General features: G+C 39.0%; 2 protein-coding genes across 2 annotated transcripts in view; both read right to left on the reverse strand.

Annotated features, from left to right (window-relative positions):
* LOC6052111 (tetratricopeptide repeat protein 39C) overlaps positions 1–5,295 on the reverse strand; it is a 52,491-nt gene extending 47,196 nt beyond the window's left edge. The window contains exon 1 of the mRNA XM_038261632.1: positions 4,624–5,295. The gene's annotated coding sequence lies outside the window, so the exon portion shown is untranslated. The remainder of the gene's footprint in view (positions 1–4,623) is intronic.
* A 6,215-nt stretch (positions 5,296–11,510) lies between these two features.
* Positions 11,511–13,590, reverse strand: LOC6039495 (apyrase). The gene is made up of 2 exons (XM_038264525.1): positions 13,462–13,590; positions 11,511–13,399 (listed from the first exon to the last, which is right to left on the reverse strand). Exon 2 carries the CDS (start codon positions 13,226–13,228, stop codon positions 11,948–11,950), a length of 1,281 nt encoding a protein of 426 aa, XP_038120453.1. The 5' UTR covers positions 13,229–13,399; positions 13,462–13,590; the 3' UTR covers positions 11,511–11,947.
* Between the last annotated feature and the right edge of the window lie 5,482 nt (positions 13,591–19,072).

The raw sequence follows: 19,072 nt of genomic DNA on the forward strand, positions 1-19,072 counted from the left end.
CAGCCACCAGTAAAAATCCATAAACTGGCCGGCGGGCTAAAACCTCGCTCAAAAAATTGTGGTTTTACCTCTGAAACACTTAAAATAGTCTAAAGTTCTTAAATTTCTTCAACTATGCCGAAAAAAAAACAAATCGATCAGAAATACCGTTATTTAGTCAACGGTTTTCTATGGTCAGCTGTCAAGATAGAATGTAGATCTGTGTGGACGTCTCGGACCAAGAAAGACAAAATCCATTCTAAACATTTTGTGGTCATAGAAAGTTTCAATCGTTGAAAAATCAGCTATTGCAATTATTTTTAGGAGCCAATTTAAAGTCTTAAGATGTTTCAAGTTCTGTTAAGTTTTTTTATGCATTATTTATTTATGCTGAACAATTCTCCACGACATCGGTCTTTTTTCTTCATTTTTAATTTTTGTACATTTTAATCCGGTTGAAACTTTTTTGGTGCCTTCGGTATGCCCAAAGAAGCCATTTTGAATCATTAGTTTGTCCATATAATTTTCCATACAAATTTGGCAGCTGTCCATACAAAAAAGATGTATGAAAATTCAAAAATCTGTATCTTTTGAAGGAATTTTTTGATCGATTTGGTGTCTTCGGCAAAGTTGTAGGTATGGATACGGACTACACTGAAAAAAAAAGACACACGGTAAAAAAAATCTGTGATTTTTTAATTTTTTTAATTTTTTTTTATATGTTTTAGAGGACATCAAATGCCAACTTTACAGAAATTTCCAGGTTGTGCAAAAAATCTTTGAGCGAGTTATGTTTTTTTAATCAATACTGATTTTTAAAAAAAATCGAAATATTGCGCAATTCTCACTAACTTGGACTTCGCACTAAATTATTGCTATCGATCGCACTATTGCGACTTGTCAAACTGGCTTGGGAAATTTTAATTTTCTCAAAAAATGATCAAATCGAGCCGATGTTGCTCACCTATCAATCACAATTTTAAAGTGCGAATGTCCAGTTTGGTGGAAACTGCGACTGGAAATGTAAATAAACAAATGCTGGTTGCCTAGTTTTTGGAAATTTGTTGTCAAAAGTGCGAGAGAAAAGTGCGAGCCAAATCCAAGTTACAGTGCAAGGATCAATATTGGTCGCAGAAATTTTCCAACTTCATTTTTCGATGTAAAATCGATTTTTTAATCAAAAAGTACTCCAGTGAAATTTTGATAAAGTGCACCGTTTTCAAGTTATAGCCATTTTTAGGTAACTTTTTTGAAAATAGTCGCAGTTTTTCATTTTTTAAATTAGTGCACATGTTTGCCCACTTTTGAAAAAAAATTGGAAAAGCTGAGAAAATTCTCTATATTTTGCTTGTTTGAACTTTGTTGATACGACTCTTAGTTGCTGAGATATTGCAATGCAAAGGTTTAAAAACAGGAAAATTGATGTTTTCTAAGTCTCACCCAAACAATCTACCATTTTTCAATGCCGATATCTCAGCAACTCATGGTCCGATTTTCAATTTTAAAATATGAAACATTCGTGAAATTTTCCGATCTTTTCGAAAACAATATTTTCAAAATTTTCAAGTTAAAGGCTAGTATGCAGATCGGAAGGAAAGGGATCAAGAAACAGCTTTACGAACAGCAGAACAAAGGAGATGGAGCGTTTTCTTGGGGCTTTTCTTCACCCTCTCTGACTTGCTTGCGCTGCCGCTGTTGCCCATTTGATTTTTTTCTTGACCGGTTCCTTCCGAAGTGCGTAATCCGCTTAAGACTAATATTTCAAAAGGGCCAAACATTCAATATTACGTCCTTTTAAAGATAAAGAGAAAGCTTAACACTAGATCACAGAAAAAAATATCAATTATAGATGTGCTTGATCATCAGCTCCCCAAGGGCCAGGAATTCAAAAAAATCAAACCATCCACATTAACGACCCCCGGGTCTTTTGTGGTCTCTATTGCAAGTTTCTGCTCGAACCTAGGAGTCCGAAGGCTTGGATGGGGAGAGCACCCAAACCTCTTTCTACTCCAAGGAACCTTCCACCCCAGTGTTTAAACTGACGACCTTGCGAGTCCAACCGCCGCCAGCGATTCCACCGGAGTAGGCTTGGTTTGGTGTGTTGTTTGTACTTATGGCATGGAGACGACTCCTACACCTGGAATGACTTAACGACCTAACAACCAAGGCCGGGACCGACATTTTACTTCCTCATCCGATGGAAGGTTGCAGCAGATGGGAATCGAACCCAGAATCATCCGCTTACAAGGCGGACAGCGTAACCATTCGGCTACGCACTGCCACAATTGGGGCCAGGAATTGTTCCGCCTTATTCCGGCAGCTCCGAAACCGCGTCATCATTTCCCCCGCGAGAGCGAAGAACTCCGGCAGGGTAAAGAGATCTTCCCCGGTGACATCTTGCTGGGCCGCATTGCCGTTACCGGCAGCGACCACGCTGGCCCCCAACCAGGAGGGAACGCTGAGTTTTCCGCTGGAACCGTACACTGTCCAGCTGCAGGAACGGCTGCGCTCGTACTTCGCTGAGGAGAGTGGGACGCTGCTGCTTTCTTCTTCCTCTTTTCCTGCTCCTCGAGGTAGGTTTTCCGTGCGCTGCATCCACGGTAGTTGCTGGTATGGTTACCTCCACAGTTGGCGCACCTGATGCGCGCCTTGGTTTGCTCTGCCTTGTCCCCCAAGTCCGCCTTTCGTGGCAGTGCGCACGCCTCCGAGAGGTGTGAGCCACCGCACTTCACGCAGCGGGGCCGGAGGTTGCAGTTCCGCGAGCCGTGGCCGAATGTCTGGCAACGGTGGCATTGCGCTACGTCCGTCGGGTTCTTGGCGTAAAACCGCCAGTTTACCCAAAAACCTCCAACGTCTTAGTCCGCCGCAGATCTTGGATCTTGACGGTGCCGCGATCGAAGTACAACAGGTGAATTGTGTGTGTACCTGTTACCGTTGTTTTGTGCGAAAGCACTTTTATCTCCCGCGATTTTATTCCGGCGTCCAGTCGGAAACTGGACGGTCTTGGTAACCCTGCAAGACGACCTTGACAGGGGTCTTTTCGGGGTTGAATGTGTAGAAGTTGAAGTTGCTACGCTTCAATTCTTCAAGCACCAGGTCGAAATTCTTTTTGGTTAGTGTGATCACTTGCACTGACGACTTGCCTATTTTCAGACAATACCCGAGTCTTCCCGCGACTCGTCAACATCGTCCGCCAACGTGTCCAAAACAAAAATTGGAGGTGGTCTTCGTTCCGTTGGAGAATTGGTCTTTTTTGACGCCGACACTTTTTTGCGTGCACGTCCATTCGTCGCTCAGCATCTGGAACTCGTTCCTGATGGGGATGTTGGCGGATGTTGATGTGCCACTGGTCGTGGCACCGGAAGTACCGGAACGGGTTCGCACTGGTGATCTTGGAACATATCTGGGATGCGCGATGGCGGTCGACACGGCGTTGGTTTGTTTACCTTTTTGCACACGGTCGGTAGACGAACTTCGCGGGTTTTTCGAGGCCGCACTCGAACTGCCACGGTCACGGCCGGCCTTTGGCATGCTGGAGAAGCAAACTCGCGAGTAATCACAATCAATTGCGGCGAAAAAATCCGAAAAAAAATGATAGAGCACTGAGCACGTCACTGCTGCTTGCTCTCGTGCGTCAGTATTGATTAAAAAATTCATAACTCGGTCAAAGATTTTTTGCACAACCTGAAAATTTCTGAATAGTTGGCATTTTATGTCCCCTTAAACATATAAAAAAATAAAAAAATAAAAATAGTGTTTTTTTTTTGCAAATCAAGTTTCAGTAATAAAAAGTAAAAAAAAAAATCACCAAAAATTTTTTTACCGTGTATCATTTTTTTCAGTGTAGTCCGTATCCATAACTACAACTTTGCCGAAGACACCAAATCGATCAAAAAATTCATTGAAAAGATACAGATTTTTGAATTTTCATTCATCATTTTTGTATGGACAGCTGCCAAATTTGCATGGAAAATTATATGGACAAACTAATGATGCAAAATGACTTCTTTGGGCATACCAAATTCACCAAAAAAGTTTCAGTCGGATTAAAAAATACAAAAAAAAATCGAATGACTGAAATCTGAGTGAACTGCTCTGCTATCTAAAACTGTTGTTAAAAACAAAAGTTGTTATTTGATAAAGTGTAGGACTATAGGAGTTTCATCCATAAAGTGATAAAATTCATTAAATTCAATTTTTTCCAGATTCACTTCCAGATAACACATTTTTCGCGTTGGTGAGACAAGCTTTTCCCAGCAGTTATTCCGGATAAAGAACTCTTAATAAAAATAAATACCCATCTTTATCACCACTTACAAATCAAAACAAAAAATAATAATTCAAGAAAGAAAGCTCCCCACACAGTATGCAAAGCCCTGCAAGTCGCCTTAGCCTTCAAGGCATACCCACTATCTTCATAATTCCATATGGTAAGGCTGCTCTGCGACCCTCAAAAATTTCAAGGCAAAGCACGAAACAGAAGAAAATTGAATTCATTTCGGCTGTCGACGAGCCGTGCCACATAGGGTGTTTTGGGGTGGCGCCAAGTGGTCAAAATTGTGTTCTTTCATTATATTCTTATTTTTTAATTAGTTTAAACCTAAGTGGATGCAAAATATCGATTAAAAATAATGTTGAGCTTACCTTAAATTTTGCCCAATTTAGTGCACTATCACCAGTAGGGAGAGCTGTTATTCCTCTCTAGGGCACGCAAACGAGATTATGAGTCCACCCGAAATAAAAATAAAAGGTCCGACCCGAGGCAATCAGGTGTTGCCTGTACCAGCTGAGGGTCTTCGCAGCGGAAACGGAAATTTGGAGCCAGGGCGCCACACCAGATGTTGTTCTCTCTCTCTCAAATCATGTGACGAGACATCGTCCTCGCCCAAATTATCAGCTAACAGGATCAGGCTCGTCCTAATTTACACGAGAACACACACATACACGATGGTATGAAGTCACAAAAATGTAAGGAGACTGATGAAAGCCGACCCTATTATCCTAATGATTCTTCCGGCAAATCGTCCTTTAGGCTAGTGAGGATTCATCATTCGTGCATTTAGTAATATTAGCCACCTCCCCCTTAACTAAGGACTCTCCATCAACCAAATTGCCACTGTTTAACAACAAATCCTAACACAAAAAAAGAAACACACCGTTCACGTTTCCCTTGCCTTTTTCCTCAAGCTTTTCCACAAAGGGTCACGAATTTCACCGCACTGCAGGCAGGTCCTGACCCTACCTTCCTTCCTTCTTCCTGAGGTGAACCTCCGAACACACTAAACTGAAAAACCCTGCCCACCTGCAAGGACGACTTGGCCACGAATGAGAGCAAGGATCGGCTCGACTGGTGGTTTTATACACCCCGTCTCGATATTAACCTCTCTCTCTCGCATTCTCAGGAAAACTCCTGTTTTTCTCCTCGTGCTTTGCACTGTTTTGGTCTGGGTTTTCCGCGACCAACGCAGGGATTGGAAAGGAATCGCCATTTACGACCGTGTTGCGCCTCTTTGCTTGTTTATAGGTTCCGTTGATGAGTTGAAAGCGAGGAGACGCATGGTTGTTCAATTCCGCAAAGAATGTGAAACGTTATTCAAAACTACAAAGAATTAACGCAAGGCAATTTGAGCCTCGATTTGAGCTGTTTTGTTTTTATACCGCGATGTAAATTTTATAAATTGAAGTTTAAAAATAATGTTTTTTATACAATTTAGTAGAGGAGAGTGGGGAGACTTGGTCTCCTTTTTTTGTATCACACATACCTATCTAAATTTCTCACAAAACAATGAACTTTTGCCAAGAATTGAAAGCTTAAACATTCAACTTGCTGTGATATTAGAATAAGTAATGCCTCCTTTCCTCTAACTATCCCACATCTATTAGCTATTTCGAAGGTTATTTTTGCATTTTTTTTTCCTTCTCTGTCCAATTCGTTCTCCTTAGTACCAGTAAATCTCTCCCCATTTCGAACAAATCAGCTGTTGAAAGGTAGTCCATATCTCAGCTCAGGATAACAACTGCACCAATGTAATTGTTAAAGCAACCTAATAAAATGAAATGAAATGAAACATTCAACTTTGTTTGGCTGATAATGGTATTCCATCAGACGAACTCTTCGAATCATACCAAATATTATCAACCGGCATTTTCGAAATGCGAAGGGTATTTTGATCCCCCTTTCAACATTTTGAAGTAATCTTAGGAAAAATGTTTTTTTATTCATCCAAACTATTAATATTCTATAAGTTAAAACAATTTCAAATAAAACCTGTACGTTTCTGTTCAACTAGTGCGTTCATCCCGGGAATTCCCGGGACAAAAATCCCGGGATTTTTCCAAAACCGGGAATTCCCGAATCCCGGGATTTTTAATAATTTGTCCCGGGAATTCCCGGGATGGACGCACTAGTTTAATAGAAACGTACAGGTTTTATTTGAAATTGTTTTAACTTATAGAATATAAATAGAAAAAAAAATCAAATTTTTTATTCTGGAAATTCAGATTTGGTTGTGCAAACAGATAAAAAGTGTATTTCTTAGTAATCGATAAGAATTTTAAAGCATTCATTTGGCTTATTAGGGTAAATTGTTAAAATTTTAAATATTTTCTATTTGAAATATATTTTTAAAAGCGTGGGTATTATATTTACATATTTTACGTATATTTATGATTTTGAATTTGAAAAAAAACATATAAGATTATTTTTCATCGAATTAAGGCAGCTGTTGATGCATTTTTTTTCCATAATGTTTTGATTGACTTCATTAAAACGGGAACAGAACAATCAGTACACCGATTTCCAAATTTATTGCTTTAAAATGTCCTGTAACTATTGTGAGTGTAGTGTCGATTTTTCCCAGCTGGCAGAAGTAACTCAAAGATATCTTTTCAAATACTTTTGAAATAAAACATGAAATTTAATCTAAAATTTGCATTAACCGGTATAATTTTATTTGTTTCTGCTTCTAGTTTTTTATTACATTTTCAAAGATTTTTTTTGGCTTTTCTAGTCATTTCATATACAAAAATAAAAGAAAAAAAATATATTTATAAAAAGAAATTCAAATTCAATTTGAATCACATAGAACCGTCATCAGGGTTGACATTAGGTCCAGGGGTGAAATTGGTTCATACAAAATAGCTGAAGTTTGTACGACCCGATGTTGTGCACAAAAAAAAATATTTTTAAAATTCCTTTTAAAAATTGCTGTCCTTGTTTCGATTGAAGTGTAAATTATCATCAATTAATATTTTTGAGCTTATTCTATAATTTTATGGATGAAAACATAATCAGTATTGTGGTACCGTTCTAACATTATACCACCTTGAGTTTGACAATCTGGTTCGTGCAACCTAATGACATATGGATTTTGGAGCTAAGCATCAAAGTGGGGAGTTGTTGTGAAGTGCGCGAGCGGACAGGACGTGCGATCGGGAGTTACCGAGGAGTGCGGAGTGGTTCCCGGATAGACCCTTCGATGGGTCACCACAAGTATAATGAAAACATAGATTTTATGACTGTTTCAAAAATTTCCCGGGATCCCGGGAATTCCCGGGATTTCAAAAATATTTTTTCCGTTTCCCGGGAAATTCAAAACCCGGAAAAATTGGACGCCCTATGTTCTACATTAAACAAGTTTAGTATTTGAAATAATTAAAAACTTAAAATATTCTTTTCAAGACAAACATAAAGCATGTTTACAAAAGCTGGCAATTTCTGTTAACAAAGCATTTCAAAAATGGTTCAAACTGCAATAAATCACCTACAACTATACTTAAAGAAACCCATGAACGAAAAATCAAACCAATTAATTTAACTTGAGGCTGATTCCAGTGACTGCAGGGATCAAGTCTCCCTAAACACACTTTTTTAAACAATTGATTGTAAAAGTAGTATGACGATAAAATTATCGTCAAATGCGTAAGGGATTTATAGTTGATAAGTTTATCAAACAATTCATGGATACAACATGTTTTTCTGAATATTTTCAAGTGTAGACATAGCAAAATAAAATAATGATCTCTTGGAGTTTTTTTGCAGCACTTTTTAGAAAAATGTGTGTAACTTAATCCGAACATTTTTTTTCTTTGTTTTTTTACAATGAGTTTAAGTAAATTTCGCACAACCTTCTAGAATAAAGCTATTTTTTAACCTACAAGCTGACGAGACACAGGCTAGGGATCCAATCTCCCCATTCTCCCTTACATGTTGAAAGAATTTGTAAGAATTTGTGAAAAAGTAAAAAAATGTTATAAATTATTTTTTCCTAAAATTTTATTGAAATACTCAAAATTCCCTTTTGTCGAAAACCATAAAAACAAACAATTTTATTTCACTGTCTTTACCGAAGGAGGTATCAGACTATGCCAAACAAACAAACTCACAATTTTTCGTGTTTGACAGTTTGACAAACTCGCAAACTTGTTTGCGGCAAACTCGCGAACAGAGCAAAATCACAGACGTAACAGCTAGAACAACATACCTAATTTGAAAATCGTGCGTAAAAACATAGCTGATGCTAACACTACACTAACGCCATCTCGTAGTCTATTGCCACTTGAGCAACTCTCTATCAAAACCGGAAATGGATTTATATGTATTTTTTTTATTGGGCACAAACTTTGTGGGGGCCTTCCCTATGACCAAAAGAGCTATTTTGTGTCATTGGTTCACCCATATAAGTCTCCATACAATTTCGGCAGCTGTCCATACAAAAATGGCACGTAAATATTCAAACAGCTGTAACTTTTGAGTGAATTTTCTGATCAATTTGGTGTCTTCGGCAGAGTTGTAGGTATTGTTGATGACTATTGAGAAAAAAATAGTTACACGGAAAAAAAAATTGCCGATTGTGTAATTAACATTTTTTTTTTTTCACGAAAACTCAATTTCCCAAAATACGTATTTTTTTATGTTTTAGGGGACAAAAACCCGCAACTTTTGAGCTATAGAGAAATCTGCCGCCGAGTTATATTTTTTTGAAATTTTATGCCAAAAAAATTACCTAAATTTTTTATGTAAAATTAAATTTGCAATCGCAAAGTACCTTATAGATTTTTTGATAAAGGGCTCCGTTTTAAAGATATAGCCACCAAAATTTTGATTTTATCGAAATATTTGCAGTTTTTCGATTTTTAAAAATAGTGACCATGAGTGATAAAAATATTTATTTGAAAAGTTCAAAAAATTTGCTATGAAATTGTCTAAGAGACATTGAAGATTGGACCGCTGGTTGCTGAGATACAGCGGCTTAAAGAAAAAGAAACATGAAAATTGAAGTTTTCTAAATCTCACCCAAGCAACTAATAATTTTCTAATGTCTCTTAACAGGAATGTTTCATGTTTTAACATTGTAAATCGGACCATTAGTTGCTGAGATATCGACATTAGAAAATGGTGGGTTGTTTGGGTGAGACTTAGAAAACATCAATTTTCATGTTTCTTTTTCTTTAAGCCGCTGTATCTCAGCAACCAGTGGTCTAATCTTCAATGTCTCTTAGACAAATTAATAAAAAAATTCTAAACTTTTCAAAATAAAAATTTTAGAAATTGTCGCTCATGGTCACTATTTTTGAAAATCAAAAAACTGCAAATACTTATTTCGTTAAAATCAAATTTTTGGTGGCTATATCTTGAAAACGGAGTCCTTTATAAAAAAATCTGCAAGGTACTTTTCGATTGCAAATTTAATTTTACATAAAAAAATTAAATCAATTTATTTTGGTATAAAATTTCGATTTTTTTCCAAAAATCATATTTTTTTCAAAAATCTATAACTCGGTGGCAAATTTTTTGACCATTTCTCTATAGCTCAAAAGTTGTGGTTTTTTGTCTCCTAAAACATATCAAAAAATAGTATAGGACATTTTAAAAAGTAAGCGAGAAATAATTTCGGCATTTCAAAACTATTTTAATCTACACATCAATTTTCTCGACGAAAATAGGCATGAAACTTTTGCTTAGAATGAGAAAACGGCTAATCACGTGCTTTTCAATATTGTTACTTACACTTGAGAGTAGAGGTGGGCAAAATCGCTCTTTTTTAAGAGCCGCTCATTTTCGTTCGCTCTTTAAAAAGAGCCGCTCTAAAAAAAGGATATTTTTTAAGAATGATGTGATTTTTAAAGCTATGAAAAGCTGCCCTTAAATAATCATAGGTCTTGGCGATCTCTATGTCAAAATTTCTACTTGAACCTTAACGTTTGAATTATTGAATTGCATCCAAACTTAAATCTAGGACTTTGAAGAAATTGCTATTAATTTTAAAATGGCGTTTATTTCTGCGAACATTAAACTTATGCTGATATTTTATTAAAAGAAAATATTCTGTTAATTCTTTTCCACATTCTGATTTGATCAATAATGTTTATAAACGCTGAAGTTTATTCGGGCAGGAGGAAACTGAATATATATGCTTGAAAACTTTTAAGTGGTGTTCAAAGATTTACATCAATGCTATTGAGAGTCTTTCAATATATATTGATGAGAAAGTTGCTATAGACTCCCCAATGAAATATGACGATTCAGCTCTGAAAATAGCTCCTCATTAACATGCCGTTTTAATTTTAAAGTACTTGAAAAGTACTTTTTGCAATCATTGAAATATTTGAAATTGTATTTTTAATTCTCAAAAACAACTTTTACAGATACAAATTTGTTACAAATTCAATAAATTATTTTTATAACAAGTTAATTTTAAAACTTGGACCATTTTGGAACGATTCTTTCAAATGACCGGAGTTTAAAAAAGAACCGCGGTTCTTTTTTTGTGAGCCATGGTTCGTTCGCTCTTTTTAATGAGCCGGCTCTTTGAGCGGCTCGCTCTTTTTTTGCCCACCTCTACTTGAGAGCATTTAAATGCAAACAAATAACTGACAAGACAACATTAGGGTGGATCAACTATTGCCCCTTGAAAAGAGCTGTCAAGAAGGGCCACGAAGTTATTTTTTTAAATGATTCAAAAATCAATTTTAAATCCTTTGCGGTTGTACAAATGGCCATTGTACTCAGAATAATAAGCTCTATCGCTGTAAACAATAATATCAGCAATTGGGTCCTAAAATGAAGCTTAGATTGCTGATATTATTGTTTACAGCGATAAAGCTTATTTTTCTTAGTACAATGACCCTTCGTACAACCACAAAGAGTTTAAAATGGATTTTTAAATCAATTTGGAAAAAATAAACCTCGCGGTTCTTCTTGACAGAAAAGGTCCTATTTTACAGCTCGTTCCAAGGGGACCATGTTTGATCCATCGAAAAAATGTTGTCTTGTCAACATTTTGTGCATTAAAATGAAAACAAGTGGTCAGAAATGGTTTTAATCGTGTTTTTACCGTTGTACATAAAAATTTACATAAGGCTTTAGTACCCAATTTAAGCTACAGCTGTGGAAATACTGAAACACAGATATTTTTTTTTTAATTTTTAAACAAACGCGAATCGAATCAGCCAAAACGAGGCTAAAACCGAATTTCGCGTTTTCTGATGAGTATTTCTCCGCAATAAATCAAAACATCAAAAGAGCTTTAGTATACAGGTTTATTCCTTTCAGATATAGTAATTAATATCACATTACAGACAAATTAACATGAATCGTTGTTGACTTGTTATAGAATAAATTGTTTGAGGCTGAAGACAAAAAAGAAGAATCAAAACTATTTAAACTGCGCCATTTTACTAGTACTTTGATAAACTTTGTTTATTAATTTGTGATGAAAACGTAGACTCAACCACCCAGTCAACTCAATCGGAATTCTGAAACGGAATTCAATTCGAATCGTTTACGAATTCCGAATTGAATTCCGTTTTAGAATTCCGATTGAGTTAACTGGGCAACAACTATGGCAATACACACTGCTAGGTGGAACCGAATTTTCGCTCGTTTTGTGTAATACTTTGTCCCTATAACTATTTACACACCCCCTTTTAACTCTGCTAATGTTTCAGTCCGACTTTGGATATTCTTCTAGATAAATTCTAACCCCTCAAACTTGTAGCTCGTGGGTATTCGCGTTTCGGGCATCACCACCTCGCCGGAGATCCGGAACGCGCTAATGTAGCTGGACGTCCGCCCGTTCAGTTCCTCCGTCGAGAGGGCGACGATGATCTGGTCGTCGGTGCTGGGCAGGAACTTAAAGCTCGAAAAGCCGTGCGTTGCCGGAACGTTGTCCAGCTTCAACTCGACTGGCTTGACCGAGTGAAAGGATTCGTCTGCGAGGAGGAGATATTTGCAGCCCATGTGCTCGTCCCTGGTTTCGTTGTAACGATCTTTGGAACATCGTCGGGGTAGAAAGACCCATCGTTTCAGCTCGCTGGACCACTCGCCCGACTCGTGGATCATGTAGCCGGGCCACTCGATTCCGATTGAGCTGCGCAAGGCCTTGAAGTTGGTCTCCCAGTTCAGGTGGTAAACCTCGCCATGCACGGTGATGGCCTTCACGTACATGGGATTGTTGTTTTCAAAGTCTCCAGCCGACGTGGTCCATTCCTTGCCCATGGAACCGACGTACAGAACCTGGTCTTTGACGGTGGCCCACTCCGATTTGAAGCCCTTGCTGGCCGCCTTCCCGTCGCCGTCCATCAGCAGCAGCCACGGGTACACGTTGTCATGCTCGATCGCGTACACCAATCCGGTACGGTCGTCAAACGTGAGCAGTCTGCCGTTGAACACTACCAACTCCGAGAGTTCCATCCCTCGGCCCTTCAACGAAAAGCTCGACTTGAGCTGCTTCGGTCCCACATCGTCCCACGACACCGTGATCGTCCCCTTGGCCGGAATGAAGCTCAAGTACCCCTTCAACAGGTAACTGCTCCAAGTGTCCTTACCCTTCACCCTCGAATTCGTATCCAAATCCGCTATTACCGCTATCCGGAACGAGTAAATCCCGTTGCTAATGATAGGACTGCTCAGCGGGTACGTGTGATTGTACATAATCAACGAACTTCGGTCCAAACTGCTCCCGGAAGGTCCACCAACGGCGAACGCTGACCTACTCACGACATAGATCAGAAACAGCACAACCAGTCCCAACACGGCCAGTGGCCAAACCATCGACACCTGCAGCCGGATCGTGCGATTACCCAGCCGATAGGACGGCGGAGTCCGCAACGCCTGGCGCCAATCTCTGAGATACATTCCGGTTTCGATGACGGTCGATCCGTTGCCGTTGGCGTTGCTGCTGCTGCTGCTGGCCGCGAAGCTATCCGTATCTCGCTGGCTGACCTTGCTGTAGGCGTAACTTTTCATCTAGACTAGGCTTGGAACTTGGGGAGGGTGGTCGACGAAAATTGCCCAATTACCGCTGCTGGTGACCTTGCTTCTAGTAGTCTAATAGTATGGTTGGCAAATTTCCGAGCCAAAATAGAGCGCGCCACACGACTATCGTTTCCGACCATGCATGATGCCGTCGAGGAGGTCCTAAAGAAGCAAGAAATCAGTCACACATCAACGAACTAATTACGGCTTAATTTACACACTACCTGTGGCACAAATTAGATTTTTCTTCCTCGAAAAACGAAGGCAGTTCTTGGGATTTTTGGAAGATTGTCGTGTCTTTTTCTTTTGCTGCCTGCTGAGCTGTCACTGGAAATGTCACTTTTATGTTTACTGTAGAGCTGGCCGGTATCATGCGCAGGGTGATGGGCGAAAGCGATGCTGGTTTCTCGTCATGGTTGTAGGAAAAAGGGGGATTCTTCGATGGTAAAAAATAAAAGGTTTTGTCTTTGCAAAGACAAATCTAAAAAAGTGCTTGAATTGGGTACTAAAGCTCTATGTCAATTTTCATGTACAACGGTAAAAAACACGATTAAAAACCATTTCTAATCCCTATTATTCATTTTAATGCAATTTTTTTTTTGACAAGACAACATTTTTTCGATGGATCAACTATGGTCAACCCTTGGGAAGAGCTGACAAGTAGGAGCTTTTCTGTCAAGAAGAACCACGAGGTTAATTTTTCAAAATTGATTTAAAAATCCATTTTAAACTCTTTGGGGTCATACAAAGGGTCATTGTACTCAGAAAAATAAGCTTTTTCGCTGTAAACAATAATATCAGCAATCTAAGCTTCATTTTAGGACCCAATTGGGTACTAAAGCCCTATGCAATTTTTTATGCACAACGTTAAAAACCATTTCTGATTTTTTTTTTTCATTTTAATCATAGAATGTTTTAATGCAAAAAAAAGACAGACAACATTTTTTCGATGGATCAACTATAGTCCCCGTGGAACGGAGCTATCAAGTAGGAACTTTTCTGTCTAGAAGGGCCGTGATATTATTTTTTAAATATTGATTTAAAAATCCATTTTAAATCTTGTGCGGTCGTTCAAAGGATCATTCACGCAGAAAAATAAGGCATATTTGGATCAACAAAATGTTTTGTTGATTTGAAAATCATATTTTTTGTTGAATCAACGCTAAACGTCAAAGCAGCTTTTTCAAAACAACAAAAGACTTTTGTAGAATCGAGAAAATCAAGGTTTGTTTCAACGCAAAATCGGCGTTGATTATATTCAACAAAAATTTTGTTGATTCAAACCTCGTACAGGCTGATTCTACAAAACTTTTTTCTGCGTGTTGTACTCAGAAAAAAAGATTTATCGTTGTGAATAATAATATCGCAAATTTAAGATTAATTTTAGGACCCGATTCTCATTTAAAAAGTTTTTTTTTTTTAAACGCACACCATATCAAAACAAAGTAAAGTGATTTCGATAGCAACTTTTATTTGGCATCTTAATGCATGTATTTTGTTATTTTATATTATATTAAACCAAACCAAAAGCGATCCTGATTTGTAAGCGAAGATGGCGTTACGACTGGTGCACGCCAGAAATGTCTGAATCATGCAGTGGTACCAATATTACAAAAAAAGTGTGCCATGACATGACAGCCACACTGTTTTTCTAATGTTGGTACAACTGGGTCCTAAAATGAAGCTTAGATTGGTGATATTATTGTTTACAGCGTTAAAGCTTATTTTTCTGTGTACAATGACCCTTTGTACGACCACAAAGAGTTTAAAATAGATTTTTAAATCAATTTTGAAAAATTAACCTCGCGGTCCTTCTTGACAGAAAAGCTCCTACTTGACAGTTCGTTCCAAGAGGACTATAGTTGGTACATCATAAAAATGTTGTCTTATCAAAAAAAAAATTACATTAAAATGAAAAAAAAGTGGTCAGAAATGGTTTTTAATCGTGTTTTTTTACCGTTGTACATAAAAATTGATATAGGGCTTATTTAGTACTCAATTGCGCGATTTTGACATCTCGCGTGCACCATTCGTAACGCCATTTTTGCTTAAAAATCTGGATATTTTACACAACGATTAAGCTTATTTTTCTGATCCTTTGTACGACCGATGATCCTTTGTACGACCGTAAAGGATAGAACCTCACAGCGAACCCCGGAAAACTAAAATGAAAAGTGACGAACTGTCACATTTTACACGGGACTCACACGTCCTATCAAACCAAACGCTCTGTGTAAAGAGGGTGTCAAAATAAAAAAAAATACCCCGTTCGTTTGAGAGCAGTTTGTGTCAAACCGGGTTTCAAGTGTACACAGTAACGAAGCTGAGAACGAGGCTAAAACAACTGTCCCAATTCGCCCCAGGTGAATCAGAATCTGTAACGTCACGGCAGAATATATCGAGAAATTAAAAGAGAGATGTGAGCCGGTAACATGGAGTTAAACTTTCGCAACTGTCATGGTAAATTTCACAGAAGCTTGACAAAAAGTTTAACTCCATGTTGCATTTTTAATTTCTCGATAAATTAAACTTCAGTATATAGAAGTAACTTTTGGTCATTTTTGGCGAAAAGATAGTTTTCAAGTGGCACCACAGACAAACAGATGTAAATCATTTAAAAAATGTTAAAAATCCATCGATCACAAAGTTTATCAGTGACAAGCTGAGGCTAGAAGCTATTGTAGTTTCATGTGTTTATATATGACCTTTTGAAAAAAAATCTCTAGAAATGCTGAAATTTGAAGAAGGTGTCATGCTTCATTTTCAATCTATGGAAATATAAAAAAATAATCAATTTATGTTAATTTTAACTTTTGACGTAGACTTACGTCTTTGTCGAAGGTACTGGGGTGCCATTCCAAAAAACCAGGGCCGAAGGCCCTCGAATATTGCGTCATCCGTCAATCGCTTGTATCTTCCTTCCCTCAAATCGAATCGGCACGATTTTGGTTCCATTCGATTCGAAAATTATTCAGCAATTTGCTATTAAATTTTCAATGCTGACAAAATAGTTCTACTATTGTAACAACTCAATGTTTTAAAATGTTTTCAAAATGCAGAGATTTTGCAAGCAAAATGAGAGCTTCCCATTCACGGACGGGAAGGTCAAGTACCTATTTTGAGGGGAAAATCCTAGGGAAAATCACACAAGCAGCGCGACCGGTACCGGTCGCGAAAAAGGAGAGGAAGTAGCGGGTCGAAAACATATATAAGAAACTGCGCCAGATTTCAGACCATCATTCACGTCTCAGACGTCGGACCGGCAGCAGCAGCAGGAAAGCTCAGCCCAGAGCAGCAGCAGCAGGAGAGAGACCAGAGAAGCAGGAGAGAGAGGGACCAGAACTGCAAAAGAAGCGCGCATCGCCTTCTCGTCGTCACCGTCAGCCAGTTGCCTCTCGATGGCCGGACCGTTTGGATCTTTCGTGGTAGGGGGTGAAGACTTCCCAACTCTTCGGAGTTGCCTCACTCCCAGTCTCTCGTCCCACCGTGATGAGACGGTGAAATGCCTTTCAGGAACTAGTGTTGGTCTTCGGGGGTGACGGATTGCTCCCCCCCAACCCCTCTCTCTCCCCCACATTATGCTACCAAACTTTCATTCGATTCGCGAAAAAATCGTTTTTCGTTCTTCTCTCCTTTATTCGATGTTTCCATTGTTTAGGCTTGGCTTTCTAGTCAAAGATTTACCAAAACATTCAAAGTATGGTTACATGGCAGTTGCGGTCCGATTGAGTTGACTGGAGTGTGTAAGTTCTGTCTTGTTGGGGGTCCATCTCCCATTTACGATCTTATTCCGTTAATTAGGTTTTACGCCGACTCGATTTTTAGGTTAGAAATTTGACAGTTCGGCTGCACTGTTTACATTTTTTGCACGTGTGTCTAAGTAAAAATGTGTGTGCGTGTGCGCTCGTGACGTCACGCTGTAAAACCTAATGTATTTCAAGCAAGGGCATTTCAGTGAGCAAAAGAGTACCTCAATTTTGTCAAGAGTAACGAGAGTTACTCAATTTTCCTCCGAGTTACTCTGGTTTTTTCGCATCGTCCCACCTACATAGTTGAACCTTGTGTTTGAAAAAATGTCAAAACCTGTTGCTAAGATTTGTTTGTTTTGAAAAGAATACTTCGGGGGGATTCGTTCCAAGTTAAGAATTAACAAACGTCACATTAGTTCCGCCGGATTCTGTCTCGAAATGGACTTTTACAAGTGTTGTGAGGACTTGCCAAGCTCGCCGTCCGCAAAAACAAGGGATTCTCGCTGCTATGGTCCGCTATCAAGCATATCCACCTGACCATGCTCTGGATCAAGCTTTTGTACACCGCCAAGGAAGCCGCAACCTTTCCGTATTTTGACGCTGCACAATCTCGAAAAAAGATGTCAAGAAGTGCGTCCAGATGTACAGTGCCAGCGTCACCAACAAGAAAAGCACAAGCTGGACTGAACCGTCTAGCCTAGAGCCATCAGTAAACCATGCTCTCCTCACGCGAAATCATCGTCACTCCAAGCCCTTGGTCTTTTCCTCCCACGAGCGGTTCCAAACCAGCCCGTAAAGGAATTATGATCTCTATGGCCACCAGCAGTTCTTAAAAATGTTATTGTTTTGGAATCGAAATAAAATTTATATTTTTTATTGTTTATTTGGCTATTTATTACGGTTATTTTGTTGGAAGCACGATTTTGCTATGATAAGCCTTTAACGTGATTCAATTTCAATATCGTTGCAACGCGCCTTCTTTGCGCAGCAGCTGGTAAATTCATCGGCATGCAATTCTTCCTGCTGGTAGGCGACGTTGTCGAGATTTTCGATGAAATTCTCCAGCTTCTTCAGCTTGACCAAAAAGGCAGCTCAAACCGATCGAATAACGGAACCCGAAAATGGTGCTCCTTGGCCAGGGCAATGTTTCCGGTGGAATATTTAAATTCGCTCTGTGCAAGGTAAACAGCCGACCTGGAATTCCAAAATTCAGAAATCAAAAGTTAAATTTAAGTAAATTCCTCCAAATACTTTCCAATAAGCGTGATTCCAAATCTACCGATTCCATCCTTGCGTAACATACATTTTCGCAACGCTTTGTACTTCTGGTTAATTCCGACGCGTAGAGGTCCGATTACGAAACGGCTGGCAGCAGCTGGCACTTTTCGATGCCCGATGCGTTAACTTCCTCTAACTGGCATTCACCACCAAATCCGGTCTCAGTTCCACCAGAAAGGATTCTTAAAACGGACATGGTGCCGGCCAAAGAGAATCGGCCACAGGTCGCGGACTGGCCACTTTCAAGAATACAAAACATAACGATAAGAAGGCGCGAAAACTTCACATTGCAAAAAAACATAAACAAACAACATTGTCATGGTTGCATATACCAAGATATCGACTATCAGGACTATCAGGTGGGAATTGAAAAAATCGGGAGGAAGCTGAGAAACTCAGAGTTACTCCGAGTTACTCCCAGAGTTTCTCACTGAAATGCCCTTGATTTCAAGTATCTAGCTAATTCTACAAAATTAATATATGGAAAACTATGTCCACATCTCAAAACTTTACGTAGTCTACGCCATTCCGGTTATGTCCGTGACATAACTACTTTGACTTTTCTTCGCCTTTTTCCTCGCACTGTACGCCCAAGGCTGTATATCATAGGTACTCGCGATCCATGGCTTTCTACCTTGCAGCCATGCTGTACGCCCATGCCGTTTTCCCACCTCACCAACCGACCAACCCTGCGCATTTCACACCGCAGCAGAGAGCCGCAACGCGCAGCCGACCGCGACCCGAACGGTAAAATTTCACTTTCCTGCCCGTTCCCGAACGAGTCGCCTATAAAGGGCCTCCCCACTTC

Source organism: Culex quinquefasciatus, chromosome 3 (assembly GCF_015732765.1).
Source record: "Culex quinquefasciatus strain JHB chromosome 3, VPISU_Cqui_1.0_pri_paternal, whole genome shotgun sequence".
Taxonomy (NCBI): Eukaryota; Metazoa; Arthropoda; class Insecta; order Diptera; family Culicidae; genus Culex; species Culex quinquefasciatus.

Coding starts and splice junctions, on each gene's coding strand:
- LOC6039495 (XM_038264525.1), bottom strand. CDS start 13,228: ATGAAAAGTTACGCCTACAGCAAGGTCAGCCAGCGAGATACGGATAGC.